The 16,643-nt window shown below is 38.3% G+C and overlaps 1 protein-coding gene across 1 annotated transcript in view; it reads right to left on the minus strand.

Moving 5' to 3' along the window:
• The window catches only part of LOC129246916 (trifunctional purine biosynthetic protein adenosine-3), a 34,932-nt gene extending 19,556 nt beyond the window's left edge, over window positions 1-15,376 (minus strand). Inside the window, exon 1 of the mRNA XM_054885658.1 lies at window positions 14,417-15,376. Within this exon, the coding sequence (XP_054741633.1) occupies window positions 14,417-14,611 (195 nt within the window). The 5' untranslated portion in view covers window positions 14,612-15,376. The remainder of the gene's footprint in view (window positions 1-14,416) is intronic.
• Between the last annotated feature and the right edge of the window lie 1,267 nt (window positions 15,377-16,643).

The following is a 16,643-nucleotide window of genomic DNA, read 5'->3' on the forward strand; positions in this document are numbered from 1 at the left end:
ACTGTATATAACCCCTTAAGATAGATTTTTCATTTTCAAAAAATCACCTATTAAATTTTTTAATATTTATTATAGTTAGTTTAATTGTACTTTTTTTTAATGCCTTTTAACCTTGAAATACGTCCACTTAGCCTATAAGAATATATTATATGCATAGGCTTAATAAATAAATAAATTAACAACAACAAGACGTAGACCACAAGTAGTAGGAAAAGCTCGGCCAAACACCGAACAGAAGTGTGCGTGCCAATTATTATTTTTTTTATTTTTTATTATCATTTTAAGTTCTCAAGCTCTTAAAAAACACCCGTTATGTATACAGGAAAAGTAAAACACTGACGTTAGCTGACATTGACTTAGTCAATATATTACAAAATAGGAACTACTGGTGAAGCATGCGAATTAAGGTATCAACGCCACGGCGAACAAAAAACCATAACTGCCAACTTGACAACTTCCGAAATAGGCATTTTTCATGTACGAAGTTAGTCAAACCAGTGCAAAACTACTTATCAGGCATAAATCAGCCAAACAAAATTACTCTTGTTGTTGTGCATTGTTTTAGCGCATACGCTTTGCACACACATACACACACATGTATGCCACTAGCATACCGCCGAGCTATCGGTCAAGTTGATGCATACTTTTTTACTCCGCTGAAGTGCTTAGTTGTTAATGCTGTTGAGTTATAACACCAAAAAAAAAATATTTTACGGTTGCATTATGTGCAAATTTTTATTTTATTTCGCTCTAAAACCAAACAGTAATTTTCCAGGCATCCGCTGTGTTTTGACCCCTTACTCCACATGCATACACACATACGTAGAGTTGATACAGCTTTGATACGTTTTGCTTTGTCTGAGCTGCGTCGTTGAACCCACGCAGTTGATTTTTCTAATAGTACAACTCGTCTATCAACTAGCCAGCTAAGAGAATGTTTTAATTTAATTTACAATAGCCATTAATGTTCCAAAGAAGACACCAACTACTTTTGGTCTGACATGGTTTTAGATCTGATTGCCATTCCATAATGATCGGTATAAAAACGTTGGTAGACAGGTTAAGCGCAGCAGTTGTAGTTTTGCATTGGAAGTTTGCGCAATATACGGATATACTCAAAAATGAGGCTCCTTGTAAGAAAAAAAGCCAAATTTATTTAAAAAAAACACCAAATAATTTTACAAAGTGCCTTACAAATACAAACCATTTTAATTATTCAATTCTAATTCTTAGTGTTTTTTCATTATCGCCACTTTGAGTGTGCTCACGCACGCACGCAACGATAAATACTACGGCGGGAAATATCGTGCGCCAACAGGAATAGCAAAACACAAACAACCAACGAAAGTGTTAGCCAGTGACGCGAATTTCTTGCAGAAGCGCAACGACTTCAAACGTCCGAATAGCATCAGCGGCAGTTATGCTGAACGAAAAGTGCCGATTTTGCAAAATGATCAACAAATGAGAAAGGACGGCAGCTATCATTATCAGTATGAGACTGGCAATGGCATTAGCGGCATGGAGCGCGGCACTGGTGGCGTGTCCGTACAAGGCATCTCCAGCTATGTTTCACCCGAAGGTGTACCAATCAAATTATCATACACCGCTGATGAAACCGGCTATCATCCGGTGGGTGATCACATACCAAAGACACCCGATTACGTTTTCCGTGCACTCGAGTATATACGCACACACCCCTTCAAGGTGGTAAAACGTGGCGTAGCGCAGCCGCAGCTGTCTGTTGAGATCGCGCCACCACTACATACACCGGCAAATGCGCGAAACTTCAACTACAAGACAAGCAGCAGCGGCAGAGCAAGTAGGCTGACGAAGAGTCGGAGCCAACGTGGAAATACGCGTAGGTTCAATGATTTAAGACGTCGTTTATGAAGAGGCTATTTTAAAAGTACCATAAAATGGATCTCTCTTTGACACTTAAGGCTCAAATGCATTGCCTGTATAGAACGAAAGTAACTATTTTCAAGTACTTTAACTAAGAGACACATCAACGCACTGATTCATAGTTAAATATATATGTATGTATGTACATCACCGTTATGAAATAAAAGCTTAATTTGTTTTAAAAACCTACAAGGGTATGAAGGGATGTTTGTTCTTGATGTCTTCACGCAATTCGTTTTTTAAAGATTTTTTAGAGTCATATTTCATATCAACTTCAGGTATGGGCAAAACAGGATAAATGAAACTTTCCAGGGCATCTGTTGCTATTGTGGTTGTAGAGGCTTACAAAACCACGCTCAATATTTTGAAGTCATCAGTCGTCGCCCTCTATCTCGTCTAACGGTAGACCCAGAAAGCAGGATGTTTTTATAGGGTGCGACCAACAAGAGAGGAGTGTTAGATGAATGGGTTTAAGGGGGCATATGAAGAAGTGGTTAGCGTCATGTGGGTTACTAATAAATAAATGTTTTTCCTTGACCGTTTAAGGTGCGCCCTTGAGCGACCAGCGTCCATTTTTAACCAAATTCTTCTTGTAGCATTACATGTCAGACTATCAACTCATCTCGTATAGACTGCAGTAACAGTGCTACGAGGGGTGCCTTTTATATGTCGGGATTAGAGAACAAAAACAAATTTTAATCATCGAAAATCACTTTATTGTTTTTCAAAATATTCTCCATGAAGATCTATACACTTTTGCATGCGTTTAAACCAATTGTGGAAGCACTTTTGCCACTCTGAATGAGGTACCTCCAAAACATGCATTTTGAATGCCGCAACCGCTTCTTCAGGTGTCGAAAAACGTTGACCTCTCAGTTTGTTTTTTACGTACGGGACTAAAAAGAAGTCATTCGGTGCCAAGTCAGGACTATACGGCGGATGACCCATTAATTCGATGTTTTGGGTGCTCAAAAATGCAGTTGTTTGAGCCGATGTGTGAGAGCTCGCATTGTCCTGGTGAAGAGTGATCCGTCTTTGGCGATTGGTTTTCCTAATTTCTTGGAAGACAACTGGCAAACAAATGGTTATGTACCACTCAAAATTTACTGTTCTGCGCTGTTCTAGTGGTACGGTTGCGACATGTCCAGTTTTTCCGCAAAAACAGGCGACCATTTGCTTGGAAGTGCTTCGTGCGCGAACAACTTTTGTTGGATTTGGCTCATCTTGAAACACCCATACAGTCGACTGTTGTTTACTTTCGGGCTCATACGCGTAAATCCATGATTTATCACCTGTCACGATGTCATAGAAGTGTTTCGAAGCCCCGCGATCGTATTTTTTGAGCATTTCCTTCGACCAATCGACACGAGCCTTTTTTTGAGCGATTGACAAATTGTGTGGGATCCAACGCGAACAAATTTTTTTGACAGTCAAATGTTTATGCAATATTGAATGTATGCTGGTCCCACTAATGCCTAAGATTGTCTCAATCTCACGATAGGTCACATGACGATCTTGCAATATCAGTTCGCGCCATGCATCAATGGTTTTCGGAACAACAACTGATTTTGCACGACCTTCACGAAAATCGTCTTGGAGTGAACTACGACCACGATTTAATACACCATACCATCGATAAACACTGGCCCTTGATGGAGCTTCATCGCCAAAAAATGAATTAAGTTCATCCATGCAATGTTGCTGAGTTAATCCACGTCGAAAGTTATAAAAAATAATCGCACGAAAATGTTCACGATTTAATTCCATTTTTGGACCGAGATGAATCTTTTAAGTTACTGTAAACAACACAAATAGCGCTGGTATTTCAAAACGTTCTGAGTACGTAAAAGCCAAAAAATGTCAAACTTTCCGATACAGCTGTCAGTTGCCAGATTGCAACACCAGGGTTGCCAAATCCCGAAATATAAAATGCACCCCTCGTATTTGTACTACGTAGTTTGTAGTTTGAGAGGAGTATATCTACAACCTTAAGACGTTAAGAGACGCCTGGCTTTTGCGAGCAATGATGGAATTGGTGACAACCCCAACAATAGATTTAATCGCCGCTTGGCTATCGGAGTAAATATAGATTTCTCTGCCTAACCAGACAGCTACCTCATTAATGGCTAGCATTTCAGCCTGATTGTATATACTATTAGGTAAACTTCTATTGGGTCATAGGGCGACAACTAATTCTCTCCTGCTTTCCTCTACTTTTCGTATGCCCTGACCGGATCCAAGTTACGATAGGTCTGCCTGTCTTTCGAGTACCTTGTGGATTCCATTAAAAGGGCATTCGAGTAATGTCGTTTTCTGCTTTCCTTAAGGTATGGCTAATGCTGAAAACAGTGAAGACCGCACGGAATTCCTTACCGCATGCCCTTACCATGCACAAAAACTCACCCCCGAGAACTACTGCGTTCTTTTAATTACATCCCAGCAAAACCTGCGTGACCGAAACTCTAACACAATTACACTTTTTTGTATGTTACTAACACATATGCACTCGTATTTGTTTGAAAATCGACTTATTTTTATTCTCCGTCACCTTTGGAAAATGTGTAAGCAGTACGCAAACTTCATTCATATATTTTTCCTCATTTTTGCATCAATAGAAAAAAAAAACAAAAAAAAAACGGCAAGTGGCTGTCAAAGCAATAAGTCAAAAAGATATCTTTTCTCTCTTTTTGATATCAAAGTAGGCCATCAAAATGTCAACCTTTGGCAAATGTGTAAGCAGTAAGCAAGCTTTATTCATATAGTTTTCCTGATTTTTGCATCAGTCAAAGTAAACAAACGCCGTAGCCGAATGGGTTGGTGCGTGATTACTATTCAGAATTCACAGAGAAAACGTCAGTTCGAATCTCGGTGAAAGCAAAATTAATAAAAACATTTTTCTAATAGCGGTCGCCCATTAGCAGGCAATGGCAAAATACCGAGTGTATTTCTGGCATGAAAAAATCTCCTCATAAACATATCATAAAACAAAATGAAATAAATGTATAAAAAAAAAATTTTTTTTGTGATTCGAACCAAGGATTTCGGATCGGAAGCCCACATTGCTAGCCGCTGGGCTATCGCGCTGTGCTGTCGCCGCTGGCCTAAAAGTTATTTTGTTCGTCGCTACGTTTATATGAAACTGGCATTGGCAAACGAATCCATATGTATGAAAGGGATAGAAAATCACACGGACACAAAGTTTTTGGCACGATTTTCCCAACGCTTTTAACAACATGATTGTAAAGAGGTGTGGTTAGTGACCGTTTAACGGCCACGCGTGGCGGTTACGTGATCGGTAACGTGACCGCCACTCTTCTTGCTGGGATATTTACACAATACATCGATTTGTGTGTGTATATGTTTGGTTTTATCTACACAATGTTGCCATTGCTATTTTTGCTTACACACTTTTTCACACATCCGCGTTATCAGTTACAATTTTTCATTGTTTAATAAACCAAAGCCAAAAACTAACAAATGCAAATAGTTCATTTATCTATAATTAACAATATTCAACAGTATTTTTAAGCTATTTTAACCAAAATTATCATTTTTCTAAGTTTATTTTGTAAATGATTTCGAAATGTACTGCTTGGCAACACTGTGTGGTGAGAGAGCAATCAGCTGGGTCGAAATTACGGAATTTTTTTAATAATCGTGAAATAAAATCTACGGTACTACGATACGGAAGGAAGGAACTTTTCGTTTACATGGGGTTCTCATTAGTTTGATTGAAACAGCTGGGTCGGAATTGCGTTTACGGGCTTCACTATTTTTAGCATAACCCTATTTCATTTTTGGCGTTTTATGTGCGCAGCAATCGAGCGCATATAATGCGCAGGTTTTTATTGATAAATGTTTGTATTTTGCTTGCTATGGCCTGCGTAACCCACCACACAACACAGGTTTGATACTTGTGTTGAAGATCACTATTTTAGTTTTTTAATTGATGTTAGACGATTTCCACATGGTTCGCTGCTTGTGGTAGGCGTTGCGAGCTTTGTTTATGCGCGAGCCTGCGTCTGCTTCTGCTCCTCCGTCTTTGGATACGACACTTCCTAGGTAACAAAATGTCTCCACGTCATCGGGGAGTACCTCGCCGTTATTAATGTTAACAGTAAGAGGCTTAACGTTTGCTTTGTTAAAGCGCATTATTTTAGTTTTGTTGAATTTAACCTTAACCCTTTCGCTACTGCTGGGACAATGATATCCCACTTCACCCTGAATCTTGCAATTTTCATAGGAAACTCAACCAAAATGTCTCAATCAGTAGCTGCGAACAATACTTTTACACAATACAATTTACCGTTATCCGCATTCCACACTGTTTAAATCGTGCTTAGTTTTGATCAATTGCTTGTGAGCAGTCGCTAATATTGCATCAAATTTACGCGTAATTTTGGTGAAATTATACGTATTTTTATAAGAAGTGTTGATTTTTCTAAAGAAAAATATTGCCCTTTTACTGGTAAGTACAAATATATATTTTAATAAGAGTTTTGTGAAAAATATTCAGCGAAAATTAATTTTGGGATGCATGTGTCCCAGCAGGGCTTTATATAGGGACATATATGTCCCAGCAGTACGTTGTACATAATTTATCACACAGCTAATTTTTTTATTTTTGCAACCTCGTAGACACCAAAAATGTCGAAATTAAATCGCGATCAAATTAGTGCATTACTTCAAGAAGATAATGATGAATCCATGGAACCAGGAACTGATTTTAGCGACGAAAGTGATGATATTTATAGTCCTGAGTTAGATAAGACCACTGGCAATGACAATTCTTCCAGCGATTCAGAGGAGACCGGATTGAGTGATGAGAATGGTGGCATAGACGATCAACCTGCACGAGGTGAGGAAGACTCAGGCACGGTTATTTGGAGCACACCGAATGAGTCATTTGTTTCAAGAAAGGTTAGTAACCACCGCGAATGCAAAATTGCAGTAAATATTGGGCGCCACTCAACACCCTACGAAATTTTTCACAAATTGTTTCCAAGAAGCATGTCTTTGTACATTGCCCAATATACTAATGAAAGGCTCAGGAAAATACCCATAACGGAGCGAAACAAAAAAAACTTCTTCAGACGGACTCCGGTGAAATTGATATATTACGAGTACTTGGATGCATGTTTGTCATGTCGTATAACCATGGGGCAGAGTTTCCATGCCCTGACATCGTAAAGACGTACCGCGCAATAATGGGCGGTGTGGACTTGGCAGATCAAATGTCGGGATTGTATGATATAAACAGAAAATCAAATAAATAGTGGAAAAAAGTATTTTATCGTGGCATGATGATGGCTGCTGTAAACACTTGGGTTATATGTTCGGAGCTGAATAGGAAGAAGCCTGCCTTCTTACCAGTGCTGGTCGAGATTGCTGAGTCGCTAATTGAAAAAGGAAAGGAATCTACCACATATAAACGATCCCGTCGGTCTGGAAGATCATCGAATAGGTACAAATCAATGACAAATGTGGGAGATCATTTACCCATAGAGCAGTCTAAAAGACGTCGGTGCGTAGCATGTCGAAAAGTCGCGAAAAAACTAAAATTATTTGCCGGGCTTGTAATTTGCCATTCTGTATACAATGTTTCGCTTCATCACGTTCATAAAATAAATAAAAGTGCAAATCATATGTTATTACCAAAAAAATGTTTCTACTTTCTAGGTGAAGTTTGTACCCTGTTGGGACAAATATATCCCATTTTTAAATACTGTTGGGACACATATGTCCCACCTCAAAATACCGTTATCTACATAAGTTACAAGCTTCATCTAGTTTTTACGCACATAAAGTACCAATGGGTATCCAAAAAATCAAAAATAAAGTTTGAGCAAATCCCTTGCAAAAGTCGGAGCGAAAGGCTTAAGTCCAATTTTATCTGCTATTTTTACCAAAGTTTGAAGTTTTCGTTTTGTGGCCTGCAACGTATGCGTGGTGAAGCTTAGCCCAATTCACATAGCTTTTCATGGGGCCCCCATTGAACTCACTCCGGACACTCTCTGTGTGTCTTGCGTAAAAATTTATCTAGAACTGTGATGAAAAGTAATGGCGTTAGCACACAGCTCTGTCACACTCCATTTGGTATTGCGAATTTTTCACTTAACTTGCATTTATGTTATAACGCACACAGTGCTTTGAACCCTTATAAAGATCGTTTATTAACTCGATAATTTTGATCGGTACACCACTCTCTTCGAGAGCCGGCCACATTGGATTTCTTTGAATGTTATCAAACGCACGGTTATCAAATGCGATGGTTTTAGAGGTGCATTTATAAATTTGAGTTATTTAAATTAAGTTTGTGGGTGTGACACTGGGCAAGGAAAATGTATGTATAAATATTTGAAACGATGACTCGGAAGGTAGCAACTGCCTGGAAAACTCGGTATACAAATTTAAATAACAGGGTTGCCAATATTCGACGGACCCATGTGGCAACCCTGTACCTTTTGGCAGAGACGTCAGCAGATTTTTACCATGGAACAGTACACGCCACGCGAGCGCTCCCAAATTGTTGAAATTTACATTCAACAAAAGAAGTCAATTGTGAAAACTCAACGTGCGTATAAAAAATGAATAAATAATGTAAAAGTGCGCCTTCTAAGAACACCATTAAACGTTTGGTTGAAAGGTTTTCGACTGGTGATGCTCTTTCTAATCCAAAGAGGCCAAATCAAGGCGATCGGATGAGAATATTGCTCTTGTACGGGCCAGTGTTGAGACGTCGCCAAGAACATCCCACAATCGCCGTTCTCAGCAGTTGGTCATTGCTCGGACCACTTTACAACGAATTATTCGCATTGATTTGCATTTATTCCCGTATAAGATTCAATTGACGCAAAGATTGTTGCCTGCGGACAAGCCTCGTCGATTGGAATGGGCCCAAAGAGTCATCAGTCCGTCGAATATGGGCAACCCTGTATATAATAGTTTGAGGAAAAAGTCCATTATTTTTGCATACAATTTTTACGCAAATGGCTTAAAACTATTTTATGGTCGATCTTTAGCTCTACGACTACTAACATGGCGATCAATTTCGATTATTTCTGTGATTTTATCGACATTTTCGAAGTTATGTCGATAACTTTTCTTAAACATCAAAAATGGCTGCACGGAATCGACGAAACCAAAATTGTACGTAATTAACCGTTATAGTATCGGCACCATTAACACCATTCACAATTTCAGCGACCTGGCTTGCATTTTCGCCTTTATAAAAAAAACTGTAAAATGTTACGAATTTTAGCTTTGTTGACTTCCAATGCTAGCACCCTGTAACTCACAAGCAGAAAACAGCAACATATTTTTTCAGTGTGAAATGTCACATTAACAACGAAAAAAACAATGGATTACTTTTTCCTCAATATATATACCTATGTATATTTGGCGCTTACACCCTTTATAAACACCGAGCTCCTTCACCTATTTGTGGTGTGCGTCTTGATGTTGTTCCACAAATAGAGGGACCTACAGTTTTAAACCGACAGTTTTAAACCGAGCTTTTTCATGGCAGAGATACACTCGGAGGTTTGCCATTGTCTGCCGAGGGGCGACCGCTATTAGAAAAATGTTTTTCTTCATTTTGGTGTTTCACGGAGATTCGAACCTACGTATTTCTTAATGGTAGCCACGCGCCAACCCATTCGGCTAAAGCGGCCGAATTACCTTAATTATAATTTGAAATTAATTTGCGCACAATAACACTAGGCTACAAAATCAAATATAAACAGCCATCCTTTTTTCTAATGTAGTTTGATCTCTAACATACGAAAATCAATACAAAAAATATATAAAAAAATTAATATTTCTTCTTTAGAATTTTTTTTTTTCATTTTATGAGTTCTATGTAGACAGCTGAATATCTAATATGCATGTGCTTAAATCTTAAGCCACACTTACTTGATTATGATGACTAATTTGTCAATCAAACGTAATAATAAAAGCCTTCACTTTATGCTTCCAAGTCTTTTTCTCGCATCAATGGTTTAAGTATAACAGACGGAAGTTCGGTGAACTTCTGACTTTTTTATTGATTTTCGTGCTTTGGGAATCGAACTACACAAAACAAAAAAAAAACAAAAAACACATGGTGGCAGTTCAGGATGTAAATTCCTGCTGCTTAGTGTAAACAGATCGTATATTTCAAAGCATCGCACAGTGGTCCGGCGGCCGGACAAAATTCAATTTTTCAACATTTTTGAAATAAAAATTTGATAATGCAGATGTTTTCTTAAATATTCAAGGCAGATTTCCTGAAAATATTACTTAATTTAAAAAATTTTTCATTGTAGTTTTTTTACTTTAAAAATGAAATTGTATGCAAATCGTACTTCATACCAGAGTTTCATTTTCATGTCTGCAAATAAATATTACCATTTGATTGTTAACCAAATATTGAAAAAAAAAAAAGATAATTGAATATATTAACGGAAACAGTAATAATTCTCTTAAGTTGTGGTACAAAATCCAATTTTTTTTTTTGAAATTTCAAAATTTTTCGAAATTTTTTTTTTTAAAGATCATTTTTTCGAGTGGTCCACACCGGTCCACTTGAAATCAACATGAGTGATGTAGCCACATATTTCAGCTATGATCTCAAACTGAAACCTGTTGCGCAAATTAAAAATAATGTAACTTTTGTGCATTTACCCACAGGCAAAACGTTACATATGGCTTATGCAATTTTGTGTAAAAGACAGAAAAAGACATCACAGACCCCATCAGCATTAAGAGGCAACTAAAAAAAAAACAATTTTAATAAAAAAACAATTTTTTTTTTTAATATTATTACAATATTAATATGATATATGTATGTATATATAAAACTATATACAATAAAATTATATATAATAATATAACATTTTTATCTGTCACTGGAGGAACGGGCATAAGCCGATTAGAATTTTAACGAACATCTGAGAATTGCTTGTAATAATAAAATCAAGATTTAGTAAATGCTTTGCTTTGTTCATCAGATGTAGTTATAATATCAAAAACTAAGGTTCCGAAAAACAAGCCAAAACCATTTTCAAAAAAGGTTCGTGCGCTTTTAAATTTGAAAAATGATCCAGCCTCAGAAAACAGCTCATCAGAAACCGAGGATTCTAAATCATAAAAAAAAATTAAAAATGAAAAACAACTAAATATCCAAAAACAATTTAAAAACTATTGGGAGGTTGAATTAGTTTTAAAGGTGACACACAGATGGCGCTATTTATCACTTTATCGCGTTGGCAATACTGAATATATATTCATGACAAAGCCTCATCTCTAGGCTTTGTTTATCAGTATCTGTCATTTCGCTGAAGTATAAACAACGCAGTGTTTTCGTGCTCCGAGTATGTCAACTTTCGTGCCGTCGAAACGCAATTTGCGGGAAGCTTTGCTTTTCTGCTTCAATTTGAAAAAAAAAATACAGCCCAAGCCCGTGAATTGCTGCAGGAGGCCTACCCAGACCATACTCCGTCGATTTCAACATGTGAGTACTGGTTTCGGCGATTCAAAAGTGGTGATTTTCACACCGAAGACAAGGAGGACGCGGAATTGGGGGAATTGGTAAACGAGAACTCGTGCCAAACCCAAGAAGAGCTTGCTGAATCATTGGGCGTTGATAAATCAACCGTTTGCAAGCGTCTAAAAGCGATGGGAATGATCCAAAAGCAAGGACATTGGGTCCCGTACGAGTTGAAGCTGCGCGACGTCGAACGGCGATTTTTTACGTGCGAATTGCTGATCGAGCGACAAAATCGGAAGGGTTTTTTGCATCGGGTGGTGACTGGCGACGAAAAATGGATCCACTACGATAACCCAAAACGCAAAAAATCATGGGGTTTGCCCGGCCACGCATCAACGTCGACGGCCAAGCAGAATATTCACGGCAAAAAAATCATGCTCTGCATTTGGTGGGATCAGGTCGGCGTCGTATATTTTGAGCTGCTCCAACCGGGCGAAACAATCACGGGGGATCGTTACCGACTGCAATTGATGCGTTTAAGCCGGGCATTGAAAGAAAAACGGCCGGAAACGGTAAAAAGGCACGACAAGGTTATTTTGCAACATGACAACGCTCGGCCGCATGTTGCTCAACCTGTCAAAAAATACCTTGGAACGCTTGGCTGGGAAGTGTTACCCCACCCGCCGTATAGTCCAGACATAGCTCCCTCCGATTATCATTTGCTCCGGCATATGAGTCTCGATTTGGCGGACCAGCGGTTCTCCTCGTACGAGGCTACCAAAATATGGGTTGAGTCATGGATAGCCAAGCAGCGGCCAGAATTTTGGAAAAACGGCATCCGGAAATTGCCCGAAAGATGGGCGAAAGTTGTAGCTAGCGATGGCCAATACTTCGAATAAAATATTTTGTACCGTTTTTTCACAAAAAAGCCCCAAATCTTCGAAAAAAACCTTTAAAACTAATTCAACCTCCCAATAAAACAAAAAAAAAATTTTTAAATTAAAAATTAAAAAAAATTAAAAATAAAAAAAAATTTAAAAATTAAAAAAAATAATTAAAAAATAAAAAAAATCTAAAAACAAAAAAAAAAAATGAGGAGAGAATAACCTTACCGTAAACCTCCACGTGGTACTCCGTTAATTACGGAACGGTACACCAGCTAATTACGGAAGTAAAAATGTATTTATAGTATTCAATGAATTTAAAATTTGCTAAAACTAAGGGCAGATTCGTCATCACTGATCCTTAAAACCGCTAAATATATATTTTCAGCTTAATTAAATGAGTTTTTGAATTTGGTCCGCCAACGCCTTCTGGTCGGACCACTGTGCGTCGTGACGACATTGGCGAAATCTGGTAAAGAGTACTCATGCTAACATAATCTTTAATCTTTATTGCGACACTTAAAATATATAATTCAATTCTCAGCAGGCTTATGACATGCACAGCCGATTTTATGTTTGTCTTCAAACCATATCTGCACCTCACTAGGCTCGATAAATAAGTACGCAACTGAAGGATAATCAATTCACACACAGCTCTGCTTTAGCCATTCACTTTCAACCAGCTTAACAAAAGGCTTGAAATGCAAAATCTAATATACATATGTAATAAAGATCCCCGCAATATCACCGACTTCTTTACAAGACTTTTCATGTATTGGGGACTTTTTATCCCGGGCCCGGAGTTCTTAGAGGGGCCCGGACTCGAGATTATATGTATTTATATGAATTAGACATAATTGGAAAGGGCCCGCATTTGCAATTTTCCCCCGGGGCCCGGATATGCTCTCTACGGCCCTGGCTGTGAGACTTAATTTGCCCTACAACCGTTGGAATCCACAATTTCCACAAGTTGATTCCGAACGGCAGATGATTTCCACATAAAAACTTTGAGTGGTAGAAATTCGCTCAGAGGTTTATAACTGTCTGCCAGATTCACTGAATGGTTACTACACTCAAACCCACTCGGCTGCCTGTCAGTCGCTACGATTTTTCCAGAGGTCGGTAGCTAGAAAATACCCAAATCAGATGAGGAATGCTTTAATAACTGAAGTACTTAAATTAGCTCGTTACCCATTTCATTGGGCCGTGGGAGACCGCAGTTGATACTGGCAGTTTGAGTAGCCAACCATTGCGCCATATTTTATCAGCGCTGAGGTGAGATCATTTGTACTAAAATAATACCCAAAAGTAAGAGCTCTGATTTTACGCATTCAATGATTACTCAGGACGATGACCTGCTAAGGCCGGTTCCATTCGCCAGTTCCATTCGCACCTAATAATTATATTAATTCAACCTAATCAAACACATCTATTCACATTTCAGAATTATCTTTTGTATTTGTGGGCTTATGCGAGGTATGGCTATTAAATAACGAGAAGGACTTGACTTCACTTGGTGTGTCCAACTGGCGCCGGTTAGCACGAGCGCCCTTTGAAACAACTAGCGCCCTTTGTTAAACTCGGCCAAAATCGCGTAAGCGATTATCGCGCGTAAGCGGTTATCGCGCTCCAATCTCTCTCCTCATCTCCTTATACGTTATATCTTTTTTCTCTCTCGCGGAACGAAAATGCCCAAAACGTTGCATGGCCTTGAAATTTTACTCTCCATTCTCGCTCGTCCATCGACGCCTAAGAAGTTTCACTTCAAAAAACATGTGGGCGCGTCTTTTGAAAGACCCTTTATGCATAAAATTTAAATAAAATAATCTACAGCTTCAGACGCGTTATTTAATATCCACCCCTCGTATGTAAATAAATTTGTACACTCCTCCATTAACGTTAATTTACAGAATTCTATGTCGCTACTCGCGTTTGACGCTTTCTCACCCAATAAAACTGTTTGAAGCCGGCGAAAACCAAATAGCCCGACTGCTGATACGACCGACCACCACAAATGAACGTCAACGTTAACACAGTCGGCGCATTTTTGTGTTTGTAAAAGCTAATATTTAATTAGTTTTAGTTAAATAATGTAAATTTCCAAACATTTGCTTTTGAAAGCAGGCAAATCGACGGCGAAAAACAAAAACAAAACACATACCTTAAAATCTTTCGCATTTACGCCAACAAGATTAGAACACTTCGGCACTTGCGCAATGCCATGGCTACCAGGTAGTGCATAGATTTTGACCACCTGCTCACTCTGCGACAGTTTCCAGCAAATCGCGTGCTCACGGCCACCACTGCCGACAACCAACAATTGCTTACCACCAACAAGCGTTGTTTTCGAAGACATTTTGACACTTTTTTGTTTTTGTTTTATATTTGGTATTTGGTATTTTTTTTTTTTTTTTTTTTTTTGTTTCTAAAAACTTTTCAAGTGACTTCTTAATAAATTTTGGCACAAGAGCGTAATTTTATTGGAATTGATTGCGTTAAGCGTCAACAACGAAGCAAACTACAAATGAATGTCGCTAATGTGCAATTTTTTAACAAATCAATAACGTCACTTCGCGTACTTAATTCTGTTATTTGCTCAACAAAGTATACATAACAGCGCACATTTGTATGTAGCCTATGCGGGTATGTATGTACGTATTTATGTGTATGCGTTTACTTGAGTTGTCTGGCAAAATGTGATCGCAGCGATCGCGCTCTGTAGAGTTAGTAAGTCGCCCGCAGAAACCCACGTGTTTCACAGTTCATTTGTATGACACGTTTTTTAATGTTTTTTTTTTTAATTTTTTTTTCTCCTTTCTTTTTTTTTTGTAGTACGCGTATAGTCTGCAAAACGCGTCGTTTCTTAGTTTCAAGCAGAAACTCTACAAGAAATGTGATGGAAGTTGGAATAATTCAAACCACTTCAAACTTGATACTCTTGGATTTTTATGACTCGCAGCGGTACAATGTAGTAGGCAGATAAGTGGTAGGCAGTTAGGTAGCCAAACAAAAGCACAAGTTTGTAATGAGCCACAGAGTTAAATAAAATAAAAGGTACGAATTAGAGCGCCACCGAGAACCAGAACCGATGCCAACGGTTGGCAAATGAACACTGAATCTTCTACGCTTCGTCGTCGTATACCCACATAAAAAGGGATGATGGAGGTATGATAATGAATAGCGGCTGCTTGTTGAGCGTTTAATAGACACCACTGACAAATCGACTCAGTTAACTTGTTTTTGTTTTTTGTTCTTTTTTTTCATTTTCAATTTTGTTTTAAAAACGCACGTAATCTTTCCATTTCATGTATGTATGTACATGTATGTTTAAAATTACACACACATTGTATGTGCATATGTATGTACATATGTATGTATTGTTGTAAAGCGTCTCTCCATTCAAGCCACATTACTCGACGACGATCATATGCGATCGCAACACATTCGCCGGCACCATCGGCCAGCAAACGTGGTCAACGAAAATATATCACACTGATAACGGAGCTTAACATAATCAGCACAAATTTATTTTTAAGCATTTTTGTTTAAGCATTTACGACTTGTATATAGGAAGTTGTGCATACATTAAACGCACGAATGTGTATTCCATAATATTTTTAGTTGTAAATTTCTAGTATTCTAGTATTTCTATTGCCCATGGAGTGTGCACATGCATACATATTTACATACGTATGCATGCATTTATCTCTCTCTCTTGTAATTCTCACCGTGCTAAACACACTGATAGCCGTACTCGAAACCAGCGGCTAATGTTGACCACTGCCAGCGATCGCAAGCGCAGCACAATGGATTTTCCAATAGGGGCGCACCAATTATTTTATTCAAATACAAATTCACCCTTAATTTGTTTTTATGATCAGGCAATGTCAAAACGTCATTCAAGGTTTATAATTTTATCATGCGTGAAGTTCACGGACAAGCAGCGTTTGGAAATTATTAAAATAATTGTAATGAATCTCCCGAGTAGATGGTTGCAACTTGTCATAGGGAGAAAGATACATACACTTACGTTTCCAATAATAGCAATGCGGCAACCAACCCATATAATCCAGAGTTTGAAACTTTATAAAAAGTAAATTTAAAAAAATGCAGTAAATTTTTGGAGGTTGAATTAGTTTTAAAGTTTTTTTTCGAAGATTTGGGGCTTTATTGTGAAAAAACGGTACAAAATATTTTATTCGAAGTATTGGCCATCGCTAGCTACAACTTTCGCCCATCTTTCGGGCAATTTCCGGATGCCGTTTCTCCAAAATTCTGGCCGCTGCTTGGCTATCCATGACTCAACCCATATTTTGGTAGCCTCGTACGAGGAGAACCGCTGGTCCGCCAAATCGAGACTCATATGCCGGAACAAATGATAATCGGAG

This window comes from Anastrepha obliqua, chromosome 5 (genome assembly GCF_027943255.1).
Source record: "Anastrepha obliqua isolate idAnaObli1 chromosome 5, idAnaObli1_1.0, whole genome shotgun sequence".
Taxonomy (NCBI): domain Eukaryota; kingdom Metazoa; phylum Arthropoda; class Insecta; order Diptera; family Tephritidae; genus Anastrepha; species Anastrepha obliqua.